The 26,449-nt window shown below is 50.2% G+C and overlaps 1 protein-coding gene across 1 annotated transcript in view; it reads right to left on the minus strand.

Moving 5' to 3' along the window:
• Positions 1 to 227: 227 nt before the first annotated feature.
• ZNF598 (zinc finger protein 598, E3 ubiquitin ligase) overlaps positions 228 to 26,449 on the minus strand; it is a 29,732-nt gene continuing 3,510 nt past the window's right edge. The window contains exons 2-12 of the mRNA XM_070760942.1: positions 18,808 to 18,920; positions 16,424 to 16,553; positions 16,107 to 16,318; positions 13,659 to 13,876; positions 11,913 to 12,030; positions 9,136 to 9,314; positions 8,965 to 9,049; positions 7,605 to 8,368; positions 6,601 to 6,736; positions 5,076 to 5,220; positions 228 to 2,773 (exon numbers count right to left, since the gene is read on the minus strand). Coding sequence (XP_070617043.1) covers positions 2,414 to 2,773; positions 5,076 to 5,220; positions 6,601 to 6,736; positions 7,605 to 8,368; positions 8,965 to 9,049; positions 9,136 to 9,314; positions 11,913 to 12,030; positions 13,659 to 13,876; positions 16,107 to 16,318; positions 16,424 to 16,553; positions 18,808 to 18,920 — 2,460 coding nt within the window. The 3' untranslated portion in view covers positions 228 to 2,413. The remainder of the gene's footprint in view (positions 2,774 to 5,075; positions 5,221 to 6,600; positions 6,737 to 7,604; positions 8,369 to 8,964; positions 9,050 to 9,135; positions 9,315 to 11,912; positions 12,031 to 13,658; positions 13,877 to 16,106; positions 16,319 to 16,423; positions 16,554 to 18,807; positions 18,921 to 26,449) is intronic.

The following is a 26,449-nucleotide window of genomic DNA, read 5'->3' on the forward strand; positions in this document are numbered from 1 at the left end:
GGTCAATTTCCCCAGAGGATGAAGATGGCCGCAAATGACCAGAGGCCTGGCTGGAGGGAGGGGAGCGACCCCCACACGAGAGAGAAAAGTCCGGAACTGCTGCCAGGCCATCCTGGCTTCTTGTTCCTGGTCGAGGTTAATTCGGAGATCAAAGAGGCTTCCATTTATCACCAACGGCAGGGGGAAAACTGCCACTAAGTAATCCAACATGCACTGTGACAGAAGAGTGGACCATGTGAATTCTTTTAATGTTTACATTTTTATGTATATAATTATAAGTATACATTTTAAATAACAGATTAGTCTGTGATTGTGCTAATTGAACTGTTGGTGTTGCGATTACAACTTATTTTCCAATAAAGAGCTTAAAAGGTAAAACTTGTAAAAAACTGTTCCTGGGGAAGGGAGGCCACTGAGGGATCCAAACCGGGGGGGGGGGGGGGGGCTGTCTTAATGAGTCCCATCCTCTCAGGCGGCAGGGCAGCCTTGCCAATAGAGCTCCTTTTAGCTCACCTGTGGCCAAGGCGTTCCTAGATGCCGGGCAGTGGAACGGGAGCAGCTGCCCCACCCAGCCTCGTTCTCATGGGTCAGGGAGCCCCAGCCAAACTGAAGTGGGGGTGGGGCGGGGGCTGCAGGGAGCAGGGGCAGTTTCTTTGTCTTCCTCCATTGGTGCTCAATGGTGAAACTCTGCCAGGGGAGCCACCACTTTTAAGGGAGAGCCCCAAAGAAGCAGGCAAAAAACGGGACCCCTCAAGGCCCTCCGTTCGGGCAGCCCAGACAAGGTCTCATCACAGGGCATCCAGGAAGTGGGGAAAGGGGGACGTCCCCACCGGTAGGAAGAGGCCCAGTGGGGGGTGGGGGTGGGCAAGGAATACCTTACGGGTGAGGGGTCTTCCGTGAACTGATTGGCACTCCCATGCCTTGGCCAAAGTTGAAAGGAGCCCTACATTCTATTATATGTGCACTGAAAGATGGAAATAACTGAAAAATGTTGGCTGGAAAGCACACACGCTTTAAACAGTAAACTCAACTTTTAACGACCAAATAAACCTTGTCTGAGATTGAGGCTAGAGGACTTCTTGCAAGCGTTGCCGACATAAAAGAACGTTCACTTCAGTTTTGGAACTCGGCAGCCAATCGCAAAGCGCTCTGCAAATAGTGACTCTAAAAACACGAATAGCCCATTTTTGCTCTTGCAAATTGAGGGGTTCTAACACAAAATCCTCAGCCATTAAAGGCAGCCCACAAAAAAAGAACGTGGCAGATCTGTAGATTGTACTCAGTTTAGCTTTGGAAGACATCCAATGGTTTCTGTCGTCTCCCCCTTTAAAAAAGAGGCAGCGGGAAGTAGCACAATCCGATTATATGCCACAAAATGAAAATTCAAGGGGCCTATTCTAGATCTTGAATACTCACATGTGGCAGTGTGTGTGTGTGTGTGTGAGAGAGAGAGAGAGAGAGAGAGAGAGGAAGAGAGAGAGAGAGAGAGGAACGAGAAAGGAACAACAAAGAAAATCGTAAATCATATTTATAATGTCTACTCTTGAATGTAAAAAGCTAGTGGTGCCTCCAGAACCTCTGCTCTGCTGATGGGAGATGGCGTGGAGAAGGAAGAGGAGGACCAAGAGAACTGACGGAGCATCGCTGGGCCAGAGGTCCAGGCAAACGGCCCTTTTCAAGAAGAGACCAGGATGGCACGGAGGCGTCAGGAAGGGGTCACTGCAGAATTTAATGAGCCACGACCATGAACCGTTTAATGAGCCACTCAAGACCATGGAAACAACTGAACTCACATCACTGGACAGAAACTGACACTTACGGTGAGAGGTAAAGAAAGCACTGAATGGCACCTTTCCCCCCGCATGCAAGTCTTAACGGAACCAAAGGAAAAAGCCAAAGTTTCCTTTAGAAACACTTCTGCCTGAGAGCTCCTCCCCTGCTGGGACCAGCGGCAAAGCCCTCTCCCCAAAACCCTGTGAAGAATGAAGGGAAGAGGGGCAGAAGGAGGCCCCACAGCGTTCTTTGCCCACAGCCGTCCCTGTTCCCTCCCACCTGGACGGACCCTCTGAGCCGCTCTCGGTCATTTCTCAGCAGCCAGGCCCAACCACCTCCCCCTCCCCTCTTGGGGAAGCAGCCGCAGTCCTTGCTGTGGCCAGCCAGGAGTTCAATTATGCCCCACAGCAGTAAACCCAGCGTCCGTCCCCCAGCTGCCCCACCCTGTTCTGCAGGGAAGAAGAGCTGCCCCCAGGCTCCGATCACAGCTATGGCTTCCTTTGGTCTGTGGCAACTCCCCCCTCAGTCCGGAGGCCCCTCGGCCCCCCCACCCCGCTGGCTCCTCTCCCCTGGGTAGAGGGCCTGCCCGAGAAGAGCCACTTTTCAGAGGGAGACTAACTTTATTGGTCACCTGGGAGAGCTAGCTGATGATGCGGCTGATGGCCTGCAAGGAAGGGAACTCCTCCTCCTCCTCCAGGTGCAGGGCCTGGTGAGACAGGAGGTCCTGCTGGGTCAGCACCTGCTGGCAGGTGGGGCAGACGCAGCAGTCGAGGTCCGAAGGCGGCTCCGTGTGCCAGGCCCCCTTTCGGTTCTTCTTGGACCTGGCCAGGGGCGAGGAGCCAGCGGGGGCTTTGGCCTTCAAGTCCTGGTATGCAGAGAGCAGTTCCTGCTGCTTGGCCGTGTCGGGCAGGAGGACCAGGAGCTCGTTGAAGATCTTCTTGAAGTTCTGGCCCAGGAGTTCCTGGCAGCTCCTGTAGTACTGCTCGGCTGATATCAGACCCTGGGGAGGGGGAAAGAAGTGGGGAAACCCTCAGCCCGGATCTGTGGGTGGCACAAACGTATCAGATCACAACACACAACCCCCTATGTACAAGAATGAAGAAGAGAGATCCCACGGAAGTGTCTTCTCCACAGCCAAGGAAGTCAGACAGGGCCCTCTCCCAACTTTACACAAGGATTTGGCAATTCCAGCAGGAGAAAGCAAGGGAACAGGACCCTTCAAATTTGGAGGCAACACTAAACTGGGAGGGGGGAGGAATTGCCACCACTTGAGAAGACTTGAACATTGGGCCCCATCTGGCTCAGTGCAATTTAGTGGTGCGAAAAGTAGGGTTTTAGAAAGTAGGCAAGAAAAAGCAATGCCCAGGCCCAGCATAGACAGTACCTGGCACAACAGCAACCTATGAGTCCCAGTGGCCCACTCTTAAGTCCTAGCCAGCTGTGGACTGCAGCTGCCAAAAAAGTCAATGCTGAATTACTAGAGGGACAGAACCGAGATCATGGTAAGTGTCGGTGCCCCTTTATGCTGCGCTGGTGAGACCACAATTGGAATACGGGTCCAGCTCTGGGCACCACATTCCAAAAAAGAGGCTGAGCCCCTAGAAAGAGCCCAAACAGCAACCGAGAGGATGAAGGGCCTGCAGCCATTTAAAGTCCCTGCGTGCTGGGCCTTGGCCAGGACCAGGGCGGATAGTTTGCCATGAAAAACCCAGCCATTTCTTGGAATGCAATGCCAGGAAGATAAGACCAAGAAGTAAACAAAGCAGACCAGGGCACTAGAAGCAACCGGAAAAGCTTTCTGATCCTCTGTATCAGGGGTCCCCAAACTTTTTACACAGGGGGCCAGTTCACTGTCCCTCAGACTGTTGGAGGGCCGGACTATAAAAAAAACCTATGAACAAATCCCTATGCACACTGCACAAATCTTATTTAAAGTAAAAAAAAAAGGAACAAATACAATATTTAAAATAAAGAAGTAATTAAATAATAAAGTAATAAAGTAATTTAAACTTAAATCAACAAACTCCCTCCATTTCTCCTTCCTTCCCTCCCTTCCTCCTTCCTCTCCATTTCTCTCTTCCCTCTTTTCTTCTCTCTCATTTGTTTCATTTTCCTCTCCCTCGTTTTCTGTCCATCATTTTCTCATTTTTCTCTCTCTCTCTCTCTCTCTCTTTCCATCTATCCCCCTTTCTCTCTTCCTCTCTATATCTCCCTCTTTCTCTCTCTTTCTTTCTCTGTCCCTCTCTCTTTCTCTCACTCATTCTCTTTCTCCCTCTTTGTATCTCTCCCTCTTTCTCTCCCTCTCTCTCTCCCTCCTATCATCCCCGCCCCTTGCCTCTGTACCGCCTCCTCGCTCAGCAGCAGACCGCGGTGAGTTGGCAGGAGATTCGGGAGCTTATTATATCTATTGGGCTGCCGCGGGCCGGATAATTTGCTTCAGCGGGCCGCATCTGGCCCCCGGGCCGTAGTTTGGGGACCACTGCTCTGTATCATCAGAAGGCTCATGTCGGACCGCAGCCTCAATTCTGAGAGCTTCTGGGGCCTCTTCTTTATGGAACTCTGGAAAAGCCGGATCATCCCCAAGGGCAGTTTGTTGGGGATGTCGAGGTTTCAACTCTCATCCACTTACTAATTCATAAATCTGAAGCACACCATCCCTTTCTATTTCAATGCAGTAGAAGCAGATAAAAGCAACAGGTAGCAGATTTTCCTGCTAGGTTCTAAAATGACAGTCCTCTTAGTTTTAAGCATCACTTCTGGGCCGATCCCCAGTTTCTACCTTAGTGGTCAGGCCGAAGAAGCTCCGGCAGCTGTCATACACCTCCTGAGGGGTCAAGGGGCATCACCTCCTGAGCACAGAGAAAGGCTCGCCTGGGGGCAGCCCTCCCCTGTGCCACAGAGAGCCTCACGCCTCCTCCTGTCAGGCCTCACTTGACGCATGGCTCTACTACTCCCGCCCTGTTTCTGGGGACAATGCCAAGAAGCCCCCGAGGAAACCGGGGTCGAGTAGCCTGCTTGGAACATTCCAGACATGCCACTTAACCAGAGTGCTGGCTGGTTGATCACCATGTCAGTCTCACTTCTATCAAGCATATGCACCAAGACAAATTCCTTGTGTGTCTAATCATGGCCAATAAAATTCTATTCTACTCTATTCCATCAACAATCATTTTAAATAATAAAAAAACAATAATAAACAATAGTTTCTCACAAATAAATAAGATTCACAATTCCTGGGGCAACCCCACCTGTGTCAGCTGTTGCCATAATATGGCCAGGAAACTAGTTTCGTGACTACTCACCTGCCTGAACTGCCCCGAGTACGTCTTAAATTTGTTGAACTGAGATTCATCTTCTTGAAGAAATTCTCTGATTGACTGAATCAGCTGGATGTTCCGTTGCTGGAAGTTTTCCAGGATCAGATAAGGTCCCTGGCAGAGTTTGGGCCTGTTTACAGAGGAAGAAAAACTCAGCTCTCTCTACGGAGAAGCACCAGGTGACCTCTTGCTGCTCTTTTCTGAAGACCAGAGACCCCGAGACCGGATGCCGGACTCCAGAATCCAGGATTCCGAGCAATACCACACACACACCGGTTGTCAGAGATCCCTCTAACCCATTACAAGAAAGGAGAAGTCTGCTTCAGAAGATAAGGGCCAGGTACTGGCTTCATTTTAATGACCTGTATCCTCATTGTAGAATGTGACAAGAACAGGCACAAAAATCGTTAAGAGCTACGGAATATTTGAAAGTCAAATGGGGACTCGGACTGTAGCCAGGAAGCCCCGTGGCCCATGTCCACAAGCTCATCCAGCTGTGGTCCACATCTTCCGAAAAACTATGCATTTGGTTTGAGGAACTGCCAATTGGTGCATCGTGATGTGTAGACATAGAGAGAAACTCGCTGCAGGTGACAGGAGTCGGTTAACTGAGCTTGGAACCAAAGCAAATTGGTACCAGGATGGGAGACCACACAGAAATTCTAAAGCTACAGGCTAAGACCAGGAAGTTGGCAAACAACTTGCATGCTGAGAACAGAATAGAAGTAGTATAGTAGTAGTGGTAGTAATATTAGTAGTAGTAGTAGTAATAGTAATAATAATAATATCACTGAAAGCCTAGTGGTCAAGCCATAAGGTGTCATCAGTCAGAGGCCTATACATACCTGGGCATACTACAACTGGACAACATCAAACATGGGCATGTGAAAAATGTGGTCAGCAGAGAATACAGACAAAAGCAAGCTCAATGGAGGCAATACTATCAAGGCCACAAACACGTGGGCTTCACTTGTCATAAGATACACTGCTGGCATAATAAACTGGACACAGGCTGAACTGTACAATTTGGACAGAAAAACAAGAAAACCCGCGACCATTCACTTCACCCTCTAGTGATATTGAGAGACTATATCTGCCCAGAAAATCTAGCGGCAGGACTTTGATGGTTTTCAAATTATTATTATTATTATTATTATTATTATTATTATTATTATTATTATTATTATTATTATTATTTCTATTCTAAAGAAATCTGAGATCTGTCCATGCAGTCCTCAAAGTTAAAGGGAGTCTCCTTGCTCCCTTATCATCTGTTTTGATATTGTTTTGAAATTGTTTTGAAATTGAGGCTGAAAAATATTAGCAGCAGCTGTTCAAGCTGTCATGGATGAATGGAAAACGGGCAGGCCTAAAGATAATCTCTACAGCCTTGAGCAGAAAACCCAGGCTGGCCCTTCTGGGGAGAGCATCTCCGCAGCCCCCAAAGGCACCATCGCCTGAGGCCCTGGAGCCATGCGGCAGAGGCAGAAAAGTCCACGCTCACACTTACTCTTTCACTGGAGCCGGGGCATTTTCTGGAGGGCCGGTGGTTGGAATAGGAGTGAAGCCAGGGGGTGGTTTGCTAGGAGACACCGACAGCCCGGGAGGGGGTGGGGGGCTATTCAGTAGCACCACAGAATTGAAACCTAAAAAACAGGAGGGAGAAAGTTAGACAGCAGCGACAGCAATAACGGAAAGCCCCCCCCCCCCCCCCGGCAGGTGCCTGTTATTCACCACTCTTGCTCACCCCATCCTCACACCCACCCCTAATCCCAGTTCACTAAAGCCAAGGGGTGGAAGAAGCTCCGGAGAGGGGTGGCATACAAATCTAATAAATAATAATAATAATAAATAACAAATAACAAAAATAAATAAATAAATAAATAAATAAATAAATAATAATAATAATATGTCAGTACAACACAGCAAACGAGATCACTATGCTGGATTTCGTATTTCATCACCAGTCAGGCGCTTCCCAAGCACCTAGGACTGTGTGATGTAGCGGCGAATTATGTTTGCCGATCCCAGTAAAGCGGCCTTTTGCAATTGACAGATGGAGATTTTGTCAATTCCAATGGTTTTCAAATGTCCGCTGAGATCCTTTGGCACTGCGCCCAGCGTGCCAAGTACCACTGGGCCTACTTTCACTGGCTTATGCCAGAGGCGTTGCAGCTCAATTATTATTATTATTATTATCATCATCATCATCATCATCATCATTATGTGATTCAGTGGTGGGCAAAGTCTGGGCCATGTGGCAAGGCCCCCAGGGGGCTCCTGCTAAAAGGATCCCAGGGTGAGATGACCCGGAGCGAAGGGTCAAAGCCTGAGCCGGCCGCTGCCTCTCCTCTGTGCCTGGCAAGCTCTCCATGAAGGGCGAAGGAAAGGCCCGCATGTCCTCAACTCCCTCACTCCCCAAGGCCACATTCAACGGAGACCACATTGTGCTTCCCTGCAGCTCTGCCAGGCCCCTCCCCAAGCCAAGGACCCAGGAGCCCCCACAGCCCTTACCTGGGGGTGGAGGCATCCGAGGGGGCCCGGCATTCCCAAGGGCTGGAAAGTCTTCCGGAGGCAACGGGCACTGGCCACCTCCGGGGGGCTTCTTCAGGCCGGGGGGCTCTTTGGGAGCCCTGCAGAGCAGGCTGGGCTTCTCCGAGTGGCCGTTCATCAGGGTGGCAGGTGCGCTGGCAAGCTCCGGGGCGGCAGCGGTGGAGGAGGGCTGCTCAGCCTGGTCCCCCTTCTCAAGAGCGTGTGGGGCAGCCGGCACGTCCTGCAAGACGGGGGGCGAGGCTGTTCTCGGCTTCTCGGCCCCGACCTTCTTCTTCTTACCCACTTTGGCAAAAGTCTGAGGGTTGGAGGCTGCCAGCAAGGAAGACACGTCCACCATGGTTGGCGCACTGCGGGTCCCCTCCTGACCACCGCTGTCCTGGGAGCTGCCGGGGAAGGCCACCTTGCTCTTCTTGCTGGCTTTGCTGCTGCCGCTGCTGACCGGATGGGGTCCCTTTCTGGCCGGCTGGGCGGCTGTGGCTGGGAGGCCTCGGCCCATGCTCTTACTGGAGCCGCCAGTCCAGGCCGAGGCGAGGGTCGACACCGTCTGGCTGCCCGGCCGGGCTTTGGAGACCAAGGCAGGGAAGTCCTCCTCCTGGAAGCCCGTCTTCTGGGCCGTGGCCGTATAGGACAAGGGTCGAGGGGCCGAGGCCGCAGGCGCCGCAGAGGAAAAGGAGAGCCGGGGGAAGTCCTCCTCCCCCAGTTTCACGGGCGCCACCTGAGAGGAGCTGAAAGAGAAAGCACCTCTGCAGGACCACCACCCCTCCTCCTCCTCCCCCACTCTGCACGCCAGGGTGCCAGTCAGTACCCATGGGTGGGGAGGGGAGGCCCCTGCCCAGCCCAGCCGAGGCCAGGTGGGGCTCGGAGGACCGAGAGCAGAAGGACAGACAGAGGACGGCTGGAAGTCCCAAGGCTTCAAACACTCCGTCCGCGTGGGGTCTTTTTAAGAGGCACAATTGTTCAGAGGACTCCCAGAGGGCAGCAACTATAGTCTCTGGGGGCGGCCCTGAAAACACGGAGAGGCCCAGCCCCCCAAAGGAGAAAGCATAAGCAGCCTCACCATTGCTGGCATTAGACTCCAAGGCCAGAAGGAGGCTGGCCCCCCAATTCAGATCTCAGGCTTCAAGCTGGTATCAGGAAAGAGAGCCAGCTTGGAGGGAGACACTGGGGTGGTCTGGGAGGACCAAGCAAAGGGCCATCACAACCAGAGGAGGGAGAGAAGGCCTCTTGAAGGGGCCTCTGAAGACAAGGCCTTGCTCACATCTGGGGAGGAGAGTCCCTGACCGACCTTTGCGTTTATTTCTCTATGCTGCCAAGGACTCACCTCTGCCCAGAATTCACGCTCGACGAGCCAATGGCGGGAAAGTCGTCTTGGCTCAAGGCAGCCTTGGGAGCCACTTCCTTAGGAACTTGGGAAAAGCAGAGAACACCATCTCACCAACAGGCCACTGCAAGGAGACTCCCACCCACGCGAAGACACAGAGCAAGGGCTCACCTGGTTCTTCGGAGGAAGGCTTCCCCCCTCGCTTGGAGACTGTTTGCTCGGGGTCTTTGGCATCGTCCTTCTTGGCGCGACCGCCCTCCCCTTTGTCTTCCGCCCGGTTTTTCTCTTCTTGCCTTTTGGCAGCTACCGAGGCCCGAACAGCTGCGGCAACATCTCGGTCTTCTTCTTCTCTGCAGGATTTTTCAAATTAACACAACCAAGAGAGGTTACAGGGAGGGGATTCCCATACTTCCCACGAGGGGATGAAGCAACACTAAGACATGGTGGGCAAGACCCGGATTGTGGGGGCAATATGCTGGCTCTGTTAAAAAGTGCTATTGCTAACATGTTGTAAGCCGCCCTGATGTTGTTTTGGTATTGGATTGATTGTATGCGTGTTTTTTTTAATATTCTGGGGCTGTTTTTTATGAATCTTTTAGTTTAAAATTGTAATTGGATTGGGGGGTATTGGATTTGTTATTATGTACTGTTTTTACCCTGTTGTGAGCCGCCCCGAGTTTGCGGAGAGGGGCGGCATATAAATCCAATAAATCTAATCTAATCTAATCTAATCTGAGTCTAAGGAGAAGGGCGGCATAAAAATCGAATAAATAAATAAATAAATAAATAAAATGCAGGGAAGGCAACCTGTCAAGGGGAAGGGGAGGGATAACGCCAGGGAGAAATTATGAACCCAGACATAGAAACATAGAAGACTGACGGCAGAAAAAGTTGGTCCATCTAGTCTGCCCTTATACTATTTTCTGTATTTTATCTTAGGATGGATATATGTTTATCCCAGGCATGTTTAAATTCAGTTACTGTGGATTTATCTACCACGTCTGCTGGACGTGGATGATAAATCCACAGGAACTGAATTTAAACATGCCTGGGATAAACATATATCCCTCCTAAGATAAACCTGCCCATCTTGCAATCCCAGTTGGGAGACCCGCCAACCAGGTCCAATTGCTGCCCACTCTTGCACAGCTGAAGGAAAATGTCCTTCCTCTCATCTTGTCATTGCCTCTGGAACACAATTAGCCTCCGCAACAACCCCTGGCCAGAAGCTGCTTTATAATATCTAGTACAGTATTGGGGACCCAAATATGAAAAGCTGCTGTGGCCACATGGGCCTGGAATGCAGCCTCAAGCCCAGCTCCGACTCCAAGGACCTGGGCAGAAGAAGCAGCTGTGATGACCCTGAAATTGACTCTGCTGGGGGTTGTCCAGAGAGCGACTCAGTCCAGCTGCTAGAGGACCAGGGGCCTGATCCCAGGGGACTACAGTCCCCTCGCGTAGGGGGCTGCTCTCCACACCGAGTAAAGGCAAAGGCTTGGAAATCAGCTCCATAGGATGGCTGAATTTGCTATAAGAAGAGAAATTGCATATCTGATGGTGATGAACCTCCCTTCCCTAACATCCCCCCTCCTTCTTGAACCACAATGAATCAGGGCAAGGGCTGCCTAGCCACTTCTGAATGTTTTGAGTCCAACAAATATAAAGCATTTTATCAGTTATCTGGACAATATGCATTCATTAATCAAATGTATATGCTATCCCTCTCCCTGATAAGAGACCACAAAGGCTACCAGAATGCCAGAGTTCATATTTATCCAAGGGTGTCAGAAGAAACTTAACTCCTTCTCCCTGAGCCACAATTTCATCGTACAGTGGTACCTCATGATACAAACCCCTCGCCATACGAACAACCCGAGATACGAACCCGGGGTTTGGATTTTTTTTGCCTCTTCTTACGAGCGTTTTCCATCTTACGAACCCGCCCCCACTGCCGGGCTGTCACTTTTTGAAACAGCCGGGGGGCTTCCCAGCGTCCTCCTGAACCTGAATACCTGAGCTTCCGGGTTCAAAAGACGACAGCCGGGCGGCGGGGCTTCTCGGTGGCCTCCCGAACGCCAAACCCGGAAGTTCAGCAAAGGTTTGGGTTCGAGAGGCCGCTGAGAAGCCCCGCCGCCCTGCTGTCGCTTTTTGAAACAGCCGGAGGGCTTCCCAGCGTCCTCCTGAACCTGAACGCCAAACCTGAACTTCCGGGTTCGGCATTCAGGAGGCTGCCGAGAAGCCCCCGGCTGTTTCAAAAGGTGACAGCCGGGCGGCGGGGCTTCTCGGCGGCCACCCGAACCTGAACTTTTGCCGAACCTCTGGGTTCGGCATTGGGAGAACGCTGAGAAGCGCCCGGCTGTTTCAATTGAAACAGCTGGGCGGCGGCGTTTTTTTTCCGTTGCACACATTAATTCATTTTTCATTGTTTCCTGTGGGAAACAATGTTTAGCCTTACGAACTTTTCGCCTTACGAACCTTCCTCGGGAACCAATTAGGTTCGTAAGACGAGGTATTACTGTATTCTGTTCTGGTGTTGTGTCTATAGCTGTAAACTATCCAGGAGGGCGAATAAGGAAGAGCTGGCCAACGCATGGGCAACCAGCCTCCCTTTCAGCGGGCAGCTTTTCCTGGGCAAAGGCTGCAGAGCCCAGAAGTGGCACGCAGGACATCGGGCTCAGCACAGCCTTTGCCCAGAATAGCAGCCCTGATTTAAGCATGGCCAGAAACTGGAACGAAAACTATTGTTTAAAATAGGTTTTCCGTTAAAGCAAGCACTGCTGTGGGTTAACTTCTGGATGGATGGATAAAATGGATTATGCCGTGAGAAATGTTTCCTGACGGCTTCCATGCTGGCCCTTCCGCCCAACCTCCCAAAGCCCATCGGCTCCTTCCCAGTTTGCCACCTGAGTGGGAACCCCCAACCCCCACCCACCCACTGCTGCTCTTACCTCTTGTATCGCCAGCTGCCTCTCCTGTTCTGCTGCCCACCTCGAGCTCCTGACCTGCTTCCTCTCCCCTGCCTGTTATACCGGTCCACTTCGTCATAGTCTTCGCCACTCACAACACCTGGAACATAAACACAACACGAAAAGAGTCTGAAAAGGTGTTGTGGTTAGCTCTGGCCCAGTCCTGCCCTAAGGACTGTGGATGTGGGGGAGATATCCACATGCTGCAGGCCTGTTTTGCCCTCGGTGGAATCTGATGATGAAGGCTCCTCTGACCAAGAAGACATGAGTGACAGGGAGGAGGAGAGTGTGGCAGACAGCTCAGAAGGAGATCAATTATCTAGCTCCTCCTTGGATTCAGAACAAGAGTTAATGATACAGCCACGTATGCGGAGAGCGATGCATAGGCAACAACAACTGAGAGATTATTATCAAAGAAAATGAGGCCACCTGTGGTTGGGTGGGTCTGTGGTAATTAGTGAGGCTGCTATAAAGAGCAGCCTGTAGGTTTGGCCATTGTGGAGGATTATCTGATCGTTGTGTTTCATGACTGCTTTGCTGACTTTGACCTTTTGTGTGCTGATTTTTCCCCGCTTTGAAACTAAACCAGAGCAAAATGTGTTTCACTTTGTGAAAGAAGAAGGACTGTGAACTGCTTCACAGCTGCAAGTTAAGTATCACAGAACTGATAAGGGACTTGTACAAATTACCAGTTTGGTTGGAGACGAGTGCTCTTTGCTTACCAAAAGAGGGCTTAGGTTAAGGGAATTTTCATTATAAAGAACATTGTTTTGAATTTTCAAACGTGTGTGTGTGTCTGAAATTTGTACCTGTGAATTTTTGGGAGGTTTCTACCAGAGAGCCCGACAGAACAAAAGGGAAAGATGGATTCCAGTTAACGTATTTATTCTAGAGACACTGTGATCCTGGCACCCTCAGTTTCACCAGCCAAACCTTTCATTCCACCAGGATGGAAAAATGAACTTCTGAAGTACTACGGACAGTGTTCAACGTGTGCCCATTTGTTTAGTGATGGTTCAGTTACAACGGCCTTGGAAAAGAAGGCCTTTCGGTCTCTACTGTCTGTACACGGGACGCCCCCACACCTCGAGGACCAGGGTCAGAGTTTGGACACGTGGCAACCGGCTCAAATTGACATCCAGTTGCAGCAGGATCACAACTTGCAACCTTTTATGGCTGATCTCTGGCATAAAACTCATCGAGGGAGCTGCATTTCCTTAACGACAACAAGATTCACTTAGTAACGGCTGTGAAAATTGTCACCCATTAATGACCTCAACTCCTTATAATGGAAATTCTGGTCCCAGTTGTGGTCTAAGTGGAGGCCTGCCGACAAAGTTCAGATTTTGGGGTTGGGGGGAGGAAATGGCATTTTATTTATTAATTTAATTTAATTTTATTTATTTATTTATTTATTGGATTTGTATGCTGCCCCTCTCCGTAGACTCGGGGCTGCTAACAACAGTAATACAAAACAGCATGTAAATCCAATACTAAAACAGCTAAAAAAAACCCTTATTTGTAAAACCAAACAAACATACAAACAAACATACCATGCAAATGAATATCTCAGTTCCCCCATTCCACTAAAACCCCAAGCGACAGGCGTTCTATGAGTGAGTGGAGGGTTCTTAAAAGAGTGGGGAGAGAGTCAAGAGCCCCCCAGAAGAACCGGGATGCCCAGCCATGGCCCAAGGGGGACTCCTGCCCTCCCTCGCCCTGGCCTACCCTCATTTCTCCGCTGGTGCCTTGGGGCGTAATTGAACTGCAGGTCGATCTGCCGATTCTGCCTGGCCTCAGCCCGGTTTTTGCTGTGGCAAGCCGTCTTGTGGGCTTTGTAGTCGATCTCGGTCCGAAAGGCATGGGTGAACTGCTCGGTGCTGCACCGGCCTTCTTCGCAGAGGAAGTGCTTCTCCCGGAAGTGTTCGCGGAGATACTCGTAATCACTGCAAGAGAGAGAGAGAGAGAGAGAGATAGCGCATGGGGCACTTGAGAGCCCCTCCACGCTGCTCCCCTGCGCCAGTTTCTGGAACCGTCCCGCAACCTCGTGAACGTATTTTCAAAACAGATTTTAACATGCTCGCCTTTCCACAGGCATTTTTTACCATAAAGTCAGAAGGGACAGAAGACAGGCAGTCCAACCCCTCCCCACCTCCCTCCTTTGCAAGGTCGTTCCATCATCCACAGGCTGCACACAGTGTATGTAACGCAAAGTGTTTCTCATAGGCCCAGCCATCTTTCGAGCGGCTCTTCCCTCAACCTGCCCGTTTGCCAAGTTCTTTGACAGCAAAAGAAGGCACAGGATTCTGCGGGAGAACCAAGGGGGAGCAGAGTCCAGCAGAACAACGGCTGCCCAATATCGAGGTCTGAAGTTTCTCTTAATGCAGAATCTGGCTTTTTAGCAGATAACTCACACCAGTAGAACATCCAAAGCAGGGGTAGGGAACGTTGGCTCTTCTGTGATTTGTGGACTTCAACTCCCAAAATTCCTGAGCTAGCATGATTGGCTCAGGAATTCTGGGAGTTGAAGTCCACAAGTCATAGAAGAGCCAACGTTCCCTACCCCTGATCCAAAGCATCCTTTTCCTGGGAATCTACTGTATATTCCTGGATTAATTTTAAGTATTTGCACTACCCTAAGATAGCACTATAAGGGCACTTTGTACATTCTGTTTCCTGTAAACTTCTGTTTACTACCATGTTCCTCCAAAAAGACGGCCCACCTTGAAAAGAAGCCCCATCACGATTTTGAGTGCATGGGATCAAATTAAGCCCCACTCACAAAATTAGCCCTAATTAAGACACCACCCATCAAGGCACACAGGTAAAAATAAGCTCGGGTTGGGGTGGAGCTGCCCTACTTGCCAGGTCTCACTCCCCGACACCTGACTCCATCTTCGGCTGCGGCCACTTGTCATCACTTGCATGTATCGCCCCAGTCTCCATCTTGCTTTCTTTAGTTGCCTGCCGGGAGGCAGAATGGAGGCGGGGGCGATGGAAGTGGTGGCAAGCAGCCTCAGAAGACGTGGGCCAGCAGTGGGGTCCTGCTGGGTGGGGCTGTCGGTGCTACCATGGCGAGGTGAGTCAATAATTCGAACCCTCCAGCCATTTTTTCAGGAATGAAAATAAAATAGGACCTGGCCTTCTTTTGGGAGAAATACGGTCATTTTCAAATGTTGAAGAACTGCAATCTCTCCAGAAAATACTGACTGTAAAAATCCGCCAATTAAACAACGATAAGCCAGGAACTCTTCAAAAGGTTTATTGTAAGGCTACATTAAAACAACTGGAATTGCTTACAACAACGCATAATGCTGGCCACACCTGACAGTGTATTATATCCAATGCTGTCAGGCTAAGCCAGCCAATCAGGACTCTATATTTCTCCTGCCCCCAAGATAAGGATGGGCCTCATTTATTAACTGTTTCCTAGACACTTGACAGTTAGAGGGTCACCCTAATATGATTAAGCCAATGAAGGAACAGAAATAATGAAGAACGGAGACCCTGGCAAGGCGGGGAAAACGGCACTTCCTCCGGTGAGCTGCTCTTGTCCCTCTCCCACCCAGGAGCAGCTCAGGTGGATACGACTGCAAACTCTACTGCAGAGTCCAAGATGTCCTGGGGGCAACTATTGTGCTACCCTTGCCCCACACCTGAGGTCCTCCCAGGCTGGTGAAGGCTGTGCTGGCGGTAGGACAGGATTGGCAGGACCCCGTGCCTTCCGGTGGAAAGGGCCGGCTGCGGGCCCCATCAGCCCAGGAACTCTGCCTGGGAGATCTAGGACGGGACCCTTTGGCCACCATGGGAACGTTCTGCTGACGGGAGTGAGGCGGGTAGGTGGGCCTGGGGCGCCAGTGGGGACCATTCAGGGACGGGAGGTACCATTCCTGCTCCACGTGAGCCCTTTGGGGTTCCCTTTACTCGTTTTCTCTATTTAGCTCATGTAATTTTAACTGTTTCCATATTTCTAACTGAATGTTATCATTCTTATTTTACTGCGCTGTAGGCTGCCCAGACTTGTAGGATGCCAAACCTATGGGGCTCACTGAATTAGGGAGGCATCTGCCTGAGCCATCTGGGCATTTTTGTCGAAATCTTCTTCCTTGCTCTCTTGGTGTGTGTGTGTGTGTGTGTGTGTGTGTGTGTGTGTGTGTGTCTGAGCTAGTCACAGACCTGTAGTATTCTTGAGCTCCATCGGAATCACAGAAGTGGCAGAAATAGTGGTCTCTCCTCAGGTGCTTTAGCAATTCATCGTTATCCAAATATCGCTCATCACAAAATTTACACAAGGGGTGCCCCCGGTGAGAGGTGTCATCAGGATCCCCGTGGATTCTGTGCCGAGCAAGATCCTTGCGGGAATACCATTTGCGCTCGTACGTAAAGATCTGAAAGGGAAGAGGGGATTTCCTTCACCTTTTCCAGTAGAGACGCCCCCCCTGCACCCCCCCACTCCCCTGCCTCACTCCCCCCACCACCCCCACCCCGCTTGCCTTCAGGTGCTTGACGCAGAGCTTGCAGCAAAAGAGCTCGTGCTGCTTCCTCATGTGCTGCTCCAGCTCCACAATGGCAGGGAAGGCCCTTGAGTCCGGGCACAGGGGGCATTCGTGTTGCAGGAGTTTCCTGGGAGGGGAAAAGACACCTGTTAGTACAGGGTACGTGGTTGTTAGGGATTGCCATTGTAAACTGCATATTGTAAACTGTACCAAACTTGTACTTAAAGGGTTAATGTGCACTCAAAGAGTTAACTTGTACTTGAAGAGTTAACATTCAAGGCTATTTCGTCACTTCCTCATTGAAGCTATAAAAGCTCATTATTTTGCTCAGTTACTTCCTTTACTTTTGCCCGAGAGAAAGGGGGAGTTGTGTCTAAGCTTTGTGCTTTTATCTATATTGTATTTTAGCTTCGTGCTTATTATCTATATTGTGTTTTGCTTTGTGCTAATCTTGTAATTGCTCAGTACATATTATTCTGTATTTGCTTCGTGCTTATTCTGGATTGTTTATATTTTGTTTCTATGTAAATAATACTTATTTAACTAAGTCTGTGTCTTGGCTTTATCACACATCCACGCTCTGTTAAAATTCTCTGCTCGGTATTGACGAAGGTTTAATAGCCTAGCCCAGTGTTTCCCAACCTTTTTTGAGCCGCGGCACATTATTCACATTTTCAAAATCCTGGGGAACATTGAGGGGGGGGGGGGCGCAAAAAAGTTTGGACAAAAAAATATCTCTTTCTCCCTTTCGCTCTATTTCTCTCTCCCTCCCTCTTTCTCTCCCTCCCTCTTTCTTTCTCTCTCCATCCCTTTCTTTCTCTCTCCATCCCTTTCTTTCTCCCTTCCTTCCTCTCTCTTTTGCTCTTTCTCTCTCCCTCCTTCCCCCCTCTTGCTGTCTTTCTTTCTTTCCTTTCTTTCTCTCTCTCATTCTGTCTCTCTTGCTATCTCTTTCTTTCTCTCTTCCTTCCTCTCTCTTTTTCTCTTTCTCTCTCCCTCCTTCCCCCCTCTTGCTGTCTCTTTCTTTCTTTCTCTCTCTCTCTCATTCTGTCTCTCTTGCTATCTCTTTCTTTCTCTCTTCCTTCCTTCCTCTCTCTTTGGCTCTCTTTCTCTCTCCCTCCTTCCCCCCTCTTGCTGTCTCTTTCTTTCTTTCTCTTTCTCTCTCTCTCTCTCATTCTGTCTCTCTTGCTATCTCTTTCTCTCGCTTCCTTTCTTTCTCTCTCTTGTTCTCTCTCTTCCTTCTCTGCGGAGGCCGGCAAAGCTTTTCCGGGTAGGCTGGCTGGGGGATAGAGCGCGCGCGCGCATGCACCCCCGACGTTCCAAAGAACCTTCTCCGACCTCCGCTGTGAGAAGGTTTTCTCCGAGCGCTCGCCAGAGGAGCTGAAGAAAGGGGCAGATCGAGCGGGAGGGCGGGCGGGCGTCAGCGGCGAGAAGCCAGGGGCGCGAGGGGAACGGAGGCACTGGGGGGTGGGGGCAGCCGCGGCGCCGGCCTCCGCACTTTCATCACTCCCCACCCCAAACTCCAACGCCCAGCTCCTTGCGCGGCACTGGAAAAGGGTGCTGCATTGCCGGCTTCTACCTGGTGCTGCCAGGGAATCTCCAGCTGGGCAGGGCTCTCCTTAAGCTCTCCTTTTTCCCTAGGAGCTTGGCGGCACACTAGTGTGCCGCGGCACACCAGTTGGGAAACGCTGGCCTAGCCTAACCGAGACAAGCCAACAACACCCATGGCGGACAACAGCCACGCCCTGAAAGGACGCTCCGGCCACCGAGACTAGTCCTCCCAGATGGGCCGGCATGGCGCCTTTAATAAATTGGTACTTGGGGGACATTCTAGCCTTGGAATTTTATTCTGTTGGGGGCATTTACTGGAATTCTGACCATCTTTCCCTCAGCTGGCAGACTTTCATTTTTCCTTTTTTTCTTCCTTTCCTATGGGCTGTGGATGGTTTATTAAATAAATACATAAATGTAAGCTTTTCCATTAAAAAACTAAGTTTCTTTTGCATGATCTTTTCTGCCCAGTTTGCTTAGCTGCCTCTCTGACTTCTAAACACACTGACAAAAAGGCTAGTAGCCAGAGGGAGGGGTGACAGTCTCAACATGCACACAAAATATTTCACATTTGAAAGCAAAAGTATTCTTTGGAATTCTCTTACTCTTAATTTATACTAATTGGAGCTCGGTGAGATGTGTTTCTTGATCATTTCCAGCCTAAGTGTTGCTACAGGTTCTGGCAAGCCTGCCCAGAGCCTCTCCTGGAAAGTCCACTCATTCCATCCACTCTACAGACAATTTTCAAATGTTGCTGATTTGGAAATCATAGTAGTTCCTTTGCTGACTGGCCAGCGGGCCTGTATCACCTTAAGAGAACACAGAACACTTACCCATAGAGAGCATAAATCTTTCCATCAGTAAAATAGATGTCATATTTCTTCTCATGTTGTAACTGGCTGAGTATGATGGTTGAAAAGGGAGGCAGCTTCTTCCCAAAAACCACCTGTGGGGAAAGAAGGGGGAAGAGGTAAGGAACACAGAACTGCCAATACAGTGATCCCCCGCTCGTTGCGAGGGTTCCGTTCCAGGAGCCCCCGCAACGAGCGGGTTTTCGCGAAGTAGCGATGCGGAAGTAAAAACACCGTCTGCGCATGTGCAGACGGTGTTTTTACTCCCACAGCGCTAGCGAGGAGCCGAAGATTGAGGACTCAGCTCGGAAGCTGCACGGGTGTTTTAAAAGGTCTCCGCCGGCATGGGGGGCTTCTTAGCACCCCCCCAAACCCGAGTTGGGGGTTCGGGAGGTGGTAGGAAGCCCCCCATGCCGGCGGAGACCTTTTAAAACACCCGTGCAGCTTCCGAGCTGAGTCCTCAAGCCAAGCGCAGAAGTTAGCCTTGAATCCCTTTGAATCCCGCCGCTTCTGCTGGATACGGGCGATGGGGGGGCGAGCTGCCACAGCCCCTGGCTTCCGCGTTGCTCGTCCCACCCACCGCCCGTATCCAGCAGAAGCTGCTGGATTCAAAGTGCTGCTGGGAGCCGCAGGCGAAAGGAGCTCGGGCATCGGAGCGCGGCGCCAGGCATTGTTCTCCGGACCCCGCCCGCTCAGCCCCGCGGCGGCCCTTTCCCTCTCCAGGCTGCGGGCGGGGTCCGGAGAACAATGCCCGAGCTCCTTTCGCCTGCGGCTCCCAGCCCACCGCCTGTCTCCTGCTGCCCGGTTTAGCCAGGACACGAGCGGCGAAATGACTTGGAGGAATGTGAAGATGAAACCGGCCGGTTTCAGCTTCACATTCCTCCAAGTCATTTCGCCGCTCGTGTCCTGGCTAAACCGGGCAGCAGGAGACAGGCTTTGAGTTTTGGCTGCGGGGGGAGAAGTAGGACTTTCCTAACTCCCTCGCCCCGCAGCCAAAACTCAAAGCCTGTCTCCAACGCGCGCTACGATTTTCCGGGCGAGCCAGGCTCAGCGGATCAAGGCAGCCGCTTGGGCCGAGAGGAGCCGGCCTTGATCCGCTGAGCCTGGCTGGCCCGGAAGATCGTAGCGCGCGTTGGCGGATCAAGGCCGGCTCCTCTCGGCCCAAGCGGCTGCCTTCCGTCACTGAGCCTGGGGTCCCGCGCCCCGGATCGGGCGGCTGCTGCTTTGCAAAGAGGCGCTTTTTCCCCTCCCAGCCCCGCGTGCAGATCCCGCGCGGCTTTTGTGTGTGTGTGTTTGTGATCTTTCCACGCGCTTTTGCGAGTTGTGCAAATTGGCGCTTTCGCTTCTTCCCCGCGCTCGGCTTCCTCCTTTTTTATTCCTTTGTTTGCCGGCGGCTCCAGGGCGCCCGCCGGGCCCGGCTTGCTTTGACCTCTCCCGGGCGGCCTCGGCATCCTTGGCGGCGAGCGGGGATCTTCCCCCCGCGAACGCAGGCAGGTGGTTGCGCGTGGCGCCCCGGGCTTTTTTAGGGGGGGTGTTTTTTATCCCCGTCTGCACCGGCTTTGCCAGGCTGCGATCGGGCGCTTGGAAGGGGAAGAGAAGCGTTGACAGACGCGGCGAACTTCCAGGGCTGGGGGTTTTTTATTTGCGCCCCGAGGGAGGAAGAGCCCCCGAAGTGACCCGCAGGAGCCGGGCGAAGCGGGCAGGCGGCGATCGCAAGACGCCGGCTTGGCTGCCGGGCTTTTCCGCCGGCACCTGAAGTGGAGCCCCCTTGGCCAAGCGCTCTGGGCGGCCGTCGCATCGGGCAGCCCGGGAGACCCCCGTCCGGCGCGCTACGATCTGGTCCCGCCCGATCCTCCTCCCTGAGGCAGCTCGCCCTCCCATGGCCGCTTCCTCCACCCTCTATTGCAAGTCCTCGCCACCGCAGCCAACGCGCGCTGCGATCTTCAAGCTGCCTTCCGTGACTGAGCCTGGCTGGCCCGGAAGATCGTAGCGCGCGTTGGCTGCAGCGGCGAGCGAAGCCAAGCCGGCAGCAATGTCGCCGCCGGTGCAGCCAACGCGCGCTACGATCTTCCGGGCCAGCCAGGCTCAGTCACGGAAGGCAGCTGCTTGGCCCGGGATGCTGGGCCGAAAGGAGCCGGGCTTGAAGATCGCAGCGCGCGTTGGCTGCGGTGGCGAGGGCTTGCAATAGAGGGTGGAGGAAGCGGCCATGGGAGGGCGAGCTGCCTCAGGGAGGAGGATCGGGCGGGACCAGGTGGGGGCTGGAATTTCTCCGCCAGGGCGAAGGGCGGGCGAGCGGGTGCTGGGGAGGGCTTCTCGCCCTCCCGACAGCAAGAGGGGGGAGCGAACGGCGTGGGCAGGCGAAGGGCGGGCGAGCGGCAGCGAGGAGTTTGCGTGGGCGGTGGGGAAACTCCTCGCTGACGCCAGCAAGAGGGGGAAGACCCAGGGAAGCCGCTGCCATCTACGCATGCGTGCAGGGCACGCATGCGTAGATGGTATTTTTGACTTCCGGGTTGAAAAATAGCGAAGTACCCTGTTCGCAATGGTTGGGGACGCAATAAACGGGGGATCACTGTACAATACTCAGATTGAGGATTCCTTTTCCCCAAGTGCATTATTTTACATTTGGAAACATTAAACTGCAGTTTCCATTGCTTTGACCATTTATCTAGTAAAGCTAAATCATTTACCATATTACAGACGCCTCCAGGAATATCAACCCTATTGCACACTTTAGAGTCATCGGCAAATAGGCAAACCTTCCCTACCAAACCTTCCCCTATGTCACTCACAAACATATTAAAAAGAATAGGACCCAGAAAAGACCCTTGTGGCACACCGCTTGTAACCTGTCTCTGCTCAGAATACTCGCCATTAACAATAACTCTCTGATGTCTACGCTTCAGCCAGCTGCAAATCCACTGAACTATCCAGGGATTAAGTCCAATCTTCACTAATTTATCTATCAGCTCTTTATGTGGAACCGTATCAAAGGCTTTGCTGAAGTCCAGAAAGGCAATATCCACGGTACCACCTTCATCCAACACCTTTGTGACATAGTCAAAGAAATCAATGAGATTATCAATGAGAGTACCAACAGATAGCCAGAACAAGAAAAAAGTCAGGAGAGCAAAGGCCCAGAACGAACAAAGACTTGCAACAAAAGTCAAGAAAAGCTTCTTCCAACACATGAACCACAAGAAAAAATATCAAAGAAATAGTTGATCCACTAAAGAGAAAAGACTGCAAAGAAGTAACAGACAGAGCAGAGCAGAGCTACTTAATGCGTTCTTCGCATCAGCCTTCACACAAACAGAAACTGCAGCATAACTAACCAGCAACACACATTTAAAATACAGATGCAAACAAGACTCAATTTGAGCCAAAATACAGTATGAAGTCACCTGTCTGAACTTCATGAATACAAAGCACCTGGACCAGACGGATTACACCGCAGAGTCCTAAAAAGACCTAGCAGAAGTCATCTCTGAACCACTGCACCACATCTTCCACCAATTCTTGAATGCAAGGGAACTACCCGAGGACTGGAAAAAAGATGACATGGGGTCCCCATTTATAAAAAAGGCAAAAAAAACCCCAGACCCAGGAAGCTATAGACCAGTCAGCCTGACATCAATACCTGGGAAAATACTGGAAAAAATAATTAAAAAGCAGATCTAGAATCATCATCTAGAAACAAACCAAGTAACAACCAACAGTCAACATGGATTTGTTAAGAACAAGTCATGCCAAACCAACCTCATTTCATTCTTCAACACTGTGACCAAATCAGGAGACCAGCAAAATGCAGTGAATATACTTGGACTTCAGCAAAACATTTGACAAAGCTAACAAAAAGTGGGATAGACAGCTAGATAACCAGATGGATTAACAACTGGCTGACCAACCGTACCCAGCGAGTAGTCTGTATGAAATGCAGTGGACATAATATACTTGGACTTCAGCAACCTTGGCATCTTGGTGGACAGCCAACTAAATATGAGCCAGCAGTGTGCAGCAACAGCCAAAAAGGCCAATGCAGTCCTGAGCTGCAATGAAGGATACGGTCAAGGACAAGAGAGGTACGAGTACCACCCTATAAAGCCTCAGTTAGACCACACCTAGAGTTCTGCATCCAGTTTTAGTCACCACGCTACAAAAAAACCATTGAGAGTCTAGAGCAGTGATGGCGAACCTATGGCACAGGTGGCACACAGAGCCACATCTGCTGGCACGTGAGCCGTTGCTCTAGCTCAGCTCCAATGTGCATGTGTGTGCCGGCCAGCTGATTTTTGGCTCGCACAAAGGCTCTGGGAAGGCGTTTTTGGCTTCCAGAGAGCCTCCGAGGGGATGGGGGAAGGCATTTTTATCCTCTCCTGGCTTCAGAGAAGTCTTCAGAGTCTGGGGAGGGCAAAACATGAGCCTACTGGGACAACCAGAAGTTGGCAAACAGGCCATTTCCGGTGTCCAGAGTGTCTACAGGGGGAGGGGAAAGCATTGAATTATGAATGTAGGCACTCACACCAGTGCGAAAGCGCACATGCACGCTCTTTCGGCACTTGAGGGGAAAAAGGTTCACCATCACTGCTCTAGAGAAAGTGCAGAGGAGAGCAACCAGGATGATATGGGGACTGGAAACTAAAACATACAAAGAGAGGTTGCAGTTAGGTGTTAGGAGTGCAAGGGTCTTCAAACCTGGCAAGTTTAAGGCTTGTGGACTTCAATTCCCATTTCTGAGCTAGCATGACTGGTGGAGGAATTCTGGGAGTTGAAATCTACAAATCTTGAAGCTGTCAAGTGTGAAGTTTGTAAAAAGTATACCTGGTTTTAAAAAGTGTACATGATTTTAAAAAGTAGATATGGTTGTAAAACGTATTCTGTTACACTGGTATTTTATTAAACAATATCATACTACACCGAGTCTTCGGAGAGGGGCGACATACAAATCTAATAAATTATTAAATTATTATTATTATTATTTGGTTCAGAATACTTTTTTCCTTGTTTTCCTTCTCTAAAATCTAGTTGCGTCTTATACACCCAAAAATACAGTACATATGTACAAGATTAGTGGGGGGTTCACTATTCTGAAGAGACAACTGAAATTACACTTCATCAATTTCATGGGCGCCTAAAAGAAAGTTAGAGATCCACTTGTTGTTCACCCCACCTCCTTTAAGGGTGAGGAGCTTGGCTAAGGTTCATGTTTCTCACCATTGAAACATGATGTAAAAGGAAATGCCTCTGGCTAGTGACACTCTTCCAGGAATAAATGGGATGCATCATGTAATCACTCAGAAGGGGAAACACCCCCTGACAGAATCAGTCATAGAAGGTGACAGGAGGAAAATAATCAGGAGCAAAAGAAGCTAGAGAGAGAACCTTTTCTAGAAAAATGGGGACCACAAGCCAAGGGCACCCACCATTCCTAATGACTGGGCGTCTTTTGCATACAGTACTTCTGAGAAATGATGGAGCCCACACCAAACACACCCTCACCATCAAAAGAGACACAGAAAGATGGAAAGGAACTCGTCCTTCAGCCCACCAACTTGAGCGGTCCAGAGGCCACACACGATGCTCCCTCCTCCTCTCTTCTCTTCCTTAAAAATCAGCAGCAGAACTTAGAGCTCTGAAAGCCTAACCCCCAGCACCCGCTAGTGGCAGGGGAGGGGGAGCAAACGGAGAAGGCCTCTGAAGACCCTCTGCCAATTCCAGTGGGCAAGGATGGACCTGAGCAGGGGTCCCCAAACTTGGCAACTTTCAGTCTTGTGGACTTCAACTCCCAGAATTCTCTACGCTGGCTATGCTTCTTGGAGAATCCTGGGAGTTGAAGTCCACAAGTCTTAAAGTAGCCAAGTTTGAAGACCTCTGGACCTGAGCCTCCCTGCCAGAGGGGGAGGGGAGCTGGACCGCCCAGCCCGTCATGGCACCGACTGCAAAATGGGGCCTCCTCCCACCTCCAAATTTGAGCCCCTTTGCTATCACAAGCATTCAAAGAGCCAGTACAAGGAAACTCTATTTGGACATAGAAAAGGGGCAAGATAATATTGTGCTAAAAAGCCAGATAACAACTAAGGATAATAATGATACAGCCGCCTTTCAATTAAGCACAGGAAATACAAATGGAAACACTCAGGAAGTGTCCCAGCACTTTCCTCTTCTTCGCAGCACGGGATTTTCTCTTTGGGAATCTATCCCATTCTTTTCTCCCCCTGTTACCAATTGTATTTTGATTTTTAAAAGATTATTACTATTATTACTATTATTATTATTATTATTTATTAGATTTGTATGCCGCCCCTCTCCGTAGACTCGGGGTGGCTCACAACCGCCCCAAGATTGCATCTACAATGAAAAGGCTGGTAAGAGAAAATACCCAACTTATACCTTCATAGTAATAATAATAATTAATAATAATAATTTATTGGATTTGTATGCCGCCCCTCTCCGTAGACTCGGGGCGGCATACAAATACAAGTACCTTTCACTGGAAATCATTCTACAATTCATATAGTAATATAAATAATACATTTAAGTATAAAATATGATTACATACTATAGTATTATTTGTCAAATGTGTAAATGAGAAACGTCAATCTCTATTAAGGGTCTGGAAGGGGGTTAACTGGTTAAAGCTCAAGCCGGACAAGACCGAGTGGCTGTGGGTCCTTCATCCTAAAGAGGATTCCATCTTTCCGTCTTTGGTCTTGGGGGAAGAGAAAAAATTTCCCCCTCGGATAGGGCTCGTAACTTGGGTGTCCTCCTAGATCCACAGCTGAGGCTAGAGCAACACTTCTCAGCTGTGGCTAGGGGGGGATTCGTACAGGTTCAACTTGCTCACCAGTTGTGGCCCTACCTTGACCAGGAAGAGCGCCACACACTCACGCCCTCGTCACCTCCTATCTTGACTATTGCAATGCGCTCTACATGGGGCTACCCTTGAAGAGTGTTGAGACTCCAGCGGGTGCAAAATGCAGCAGCGCATGAAATAATAGGCGTACCACAGTACGCCCATATTACTCCATCTCTATGCGAGCTGCATTGGTTGCCAGTCGGTCTCTGAGCACAATTCAAGGTGTTGGTTATCACCTTTAAAGCCCTAAATGGCTCATGGCCAGACTATTGACTGGACCGCTTCCCACCTCATACCTTATTGCAGCTAGTAAGGGCCCACAGAGTCAGCCTTCTACAAGTCCCATCCGCTAGACAATGTTGGTTGGCTGGGCCTCGGGGAAGAGCCTTCTCTGTGGCGGCTCTGACCCTTTGGAATCAACTGCCCCCAGAGATTCTTTGGAGAGGGCCGGCATACAAATCTAATAAATTATTATTATTATTATTATTATTATTATTATTATTATTATTATTATTATTATTATTATTATTATTATCCTTCCTACCGGTCTTCCAGAAAGCCATTAAGATCTGGCTTTTCTGGCAGGCCTGGAATTAGATTGACTGTTGTGTATGTATGGTTCTTTTTAGGATACTATTTTAGTGTTTTTTTATATTACTGATTATTTATTATGTATTTTGATTGAGTCCGCTTTGGAATGAGCGTCATATAAATACAATAAATAAATAAATAAATAAATAGATAAATAAATAGATAAATAAGATCTGCCTG

The sequence above is a fragment of the Erythrolamprus reginae genome, chromosome 9 (genome assembly GCF_031021105.1).
Source record: "Erythrolamprus reginae isolate rEryReg1 chromosome 9, rEryReg1.hap1, whole genome shotgun sequence".
NCBI lineage: Eukaryota > Metazoa > Chordata > Lepidosauria > Squamata > Dipsadidae > Erythrolamprus > Erythrolamprus reginae.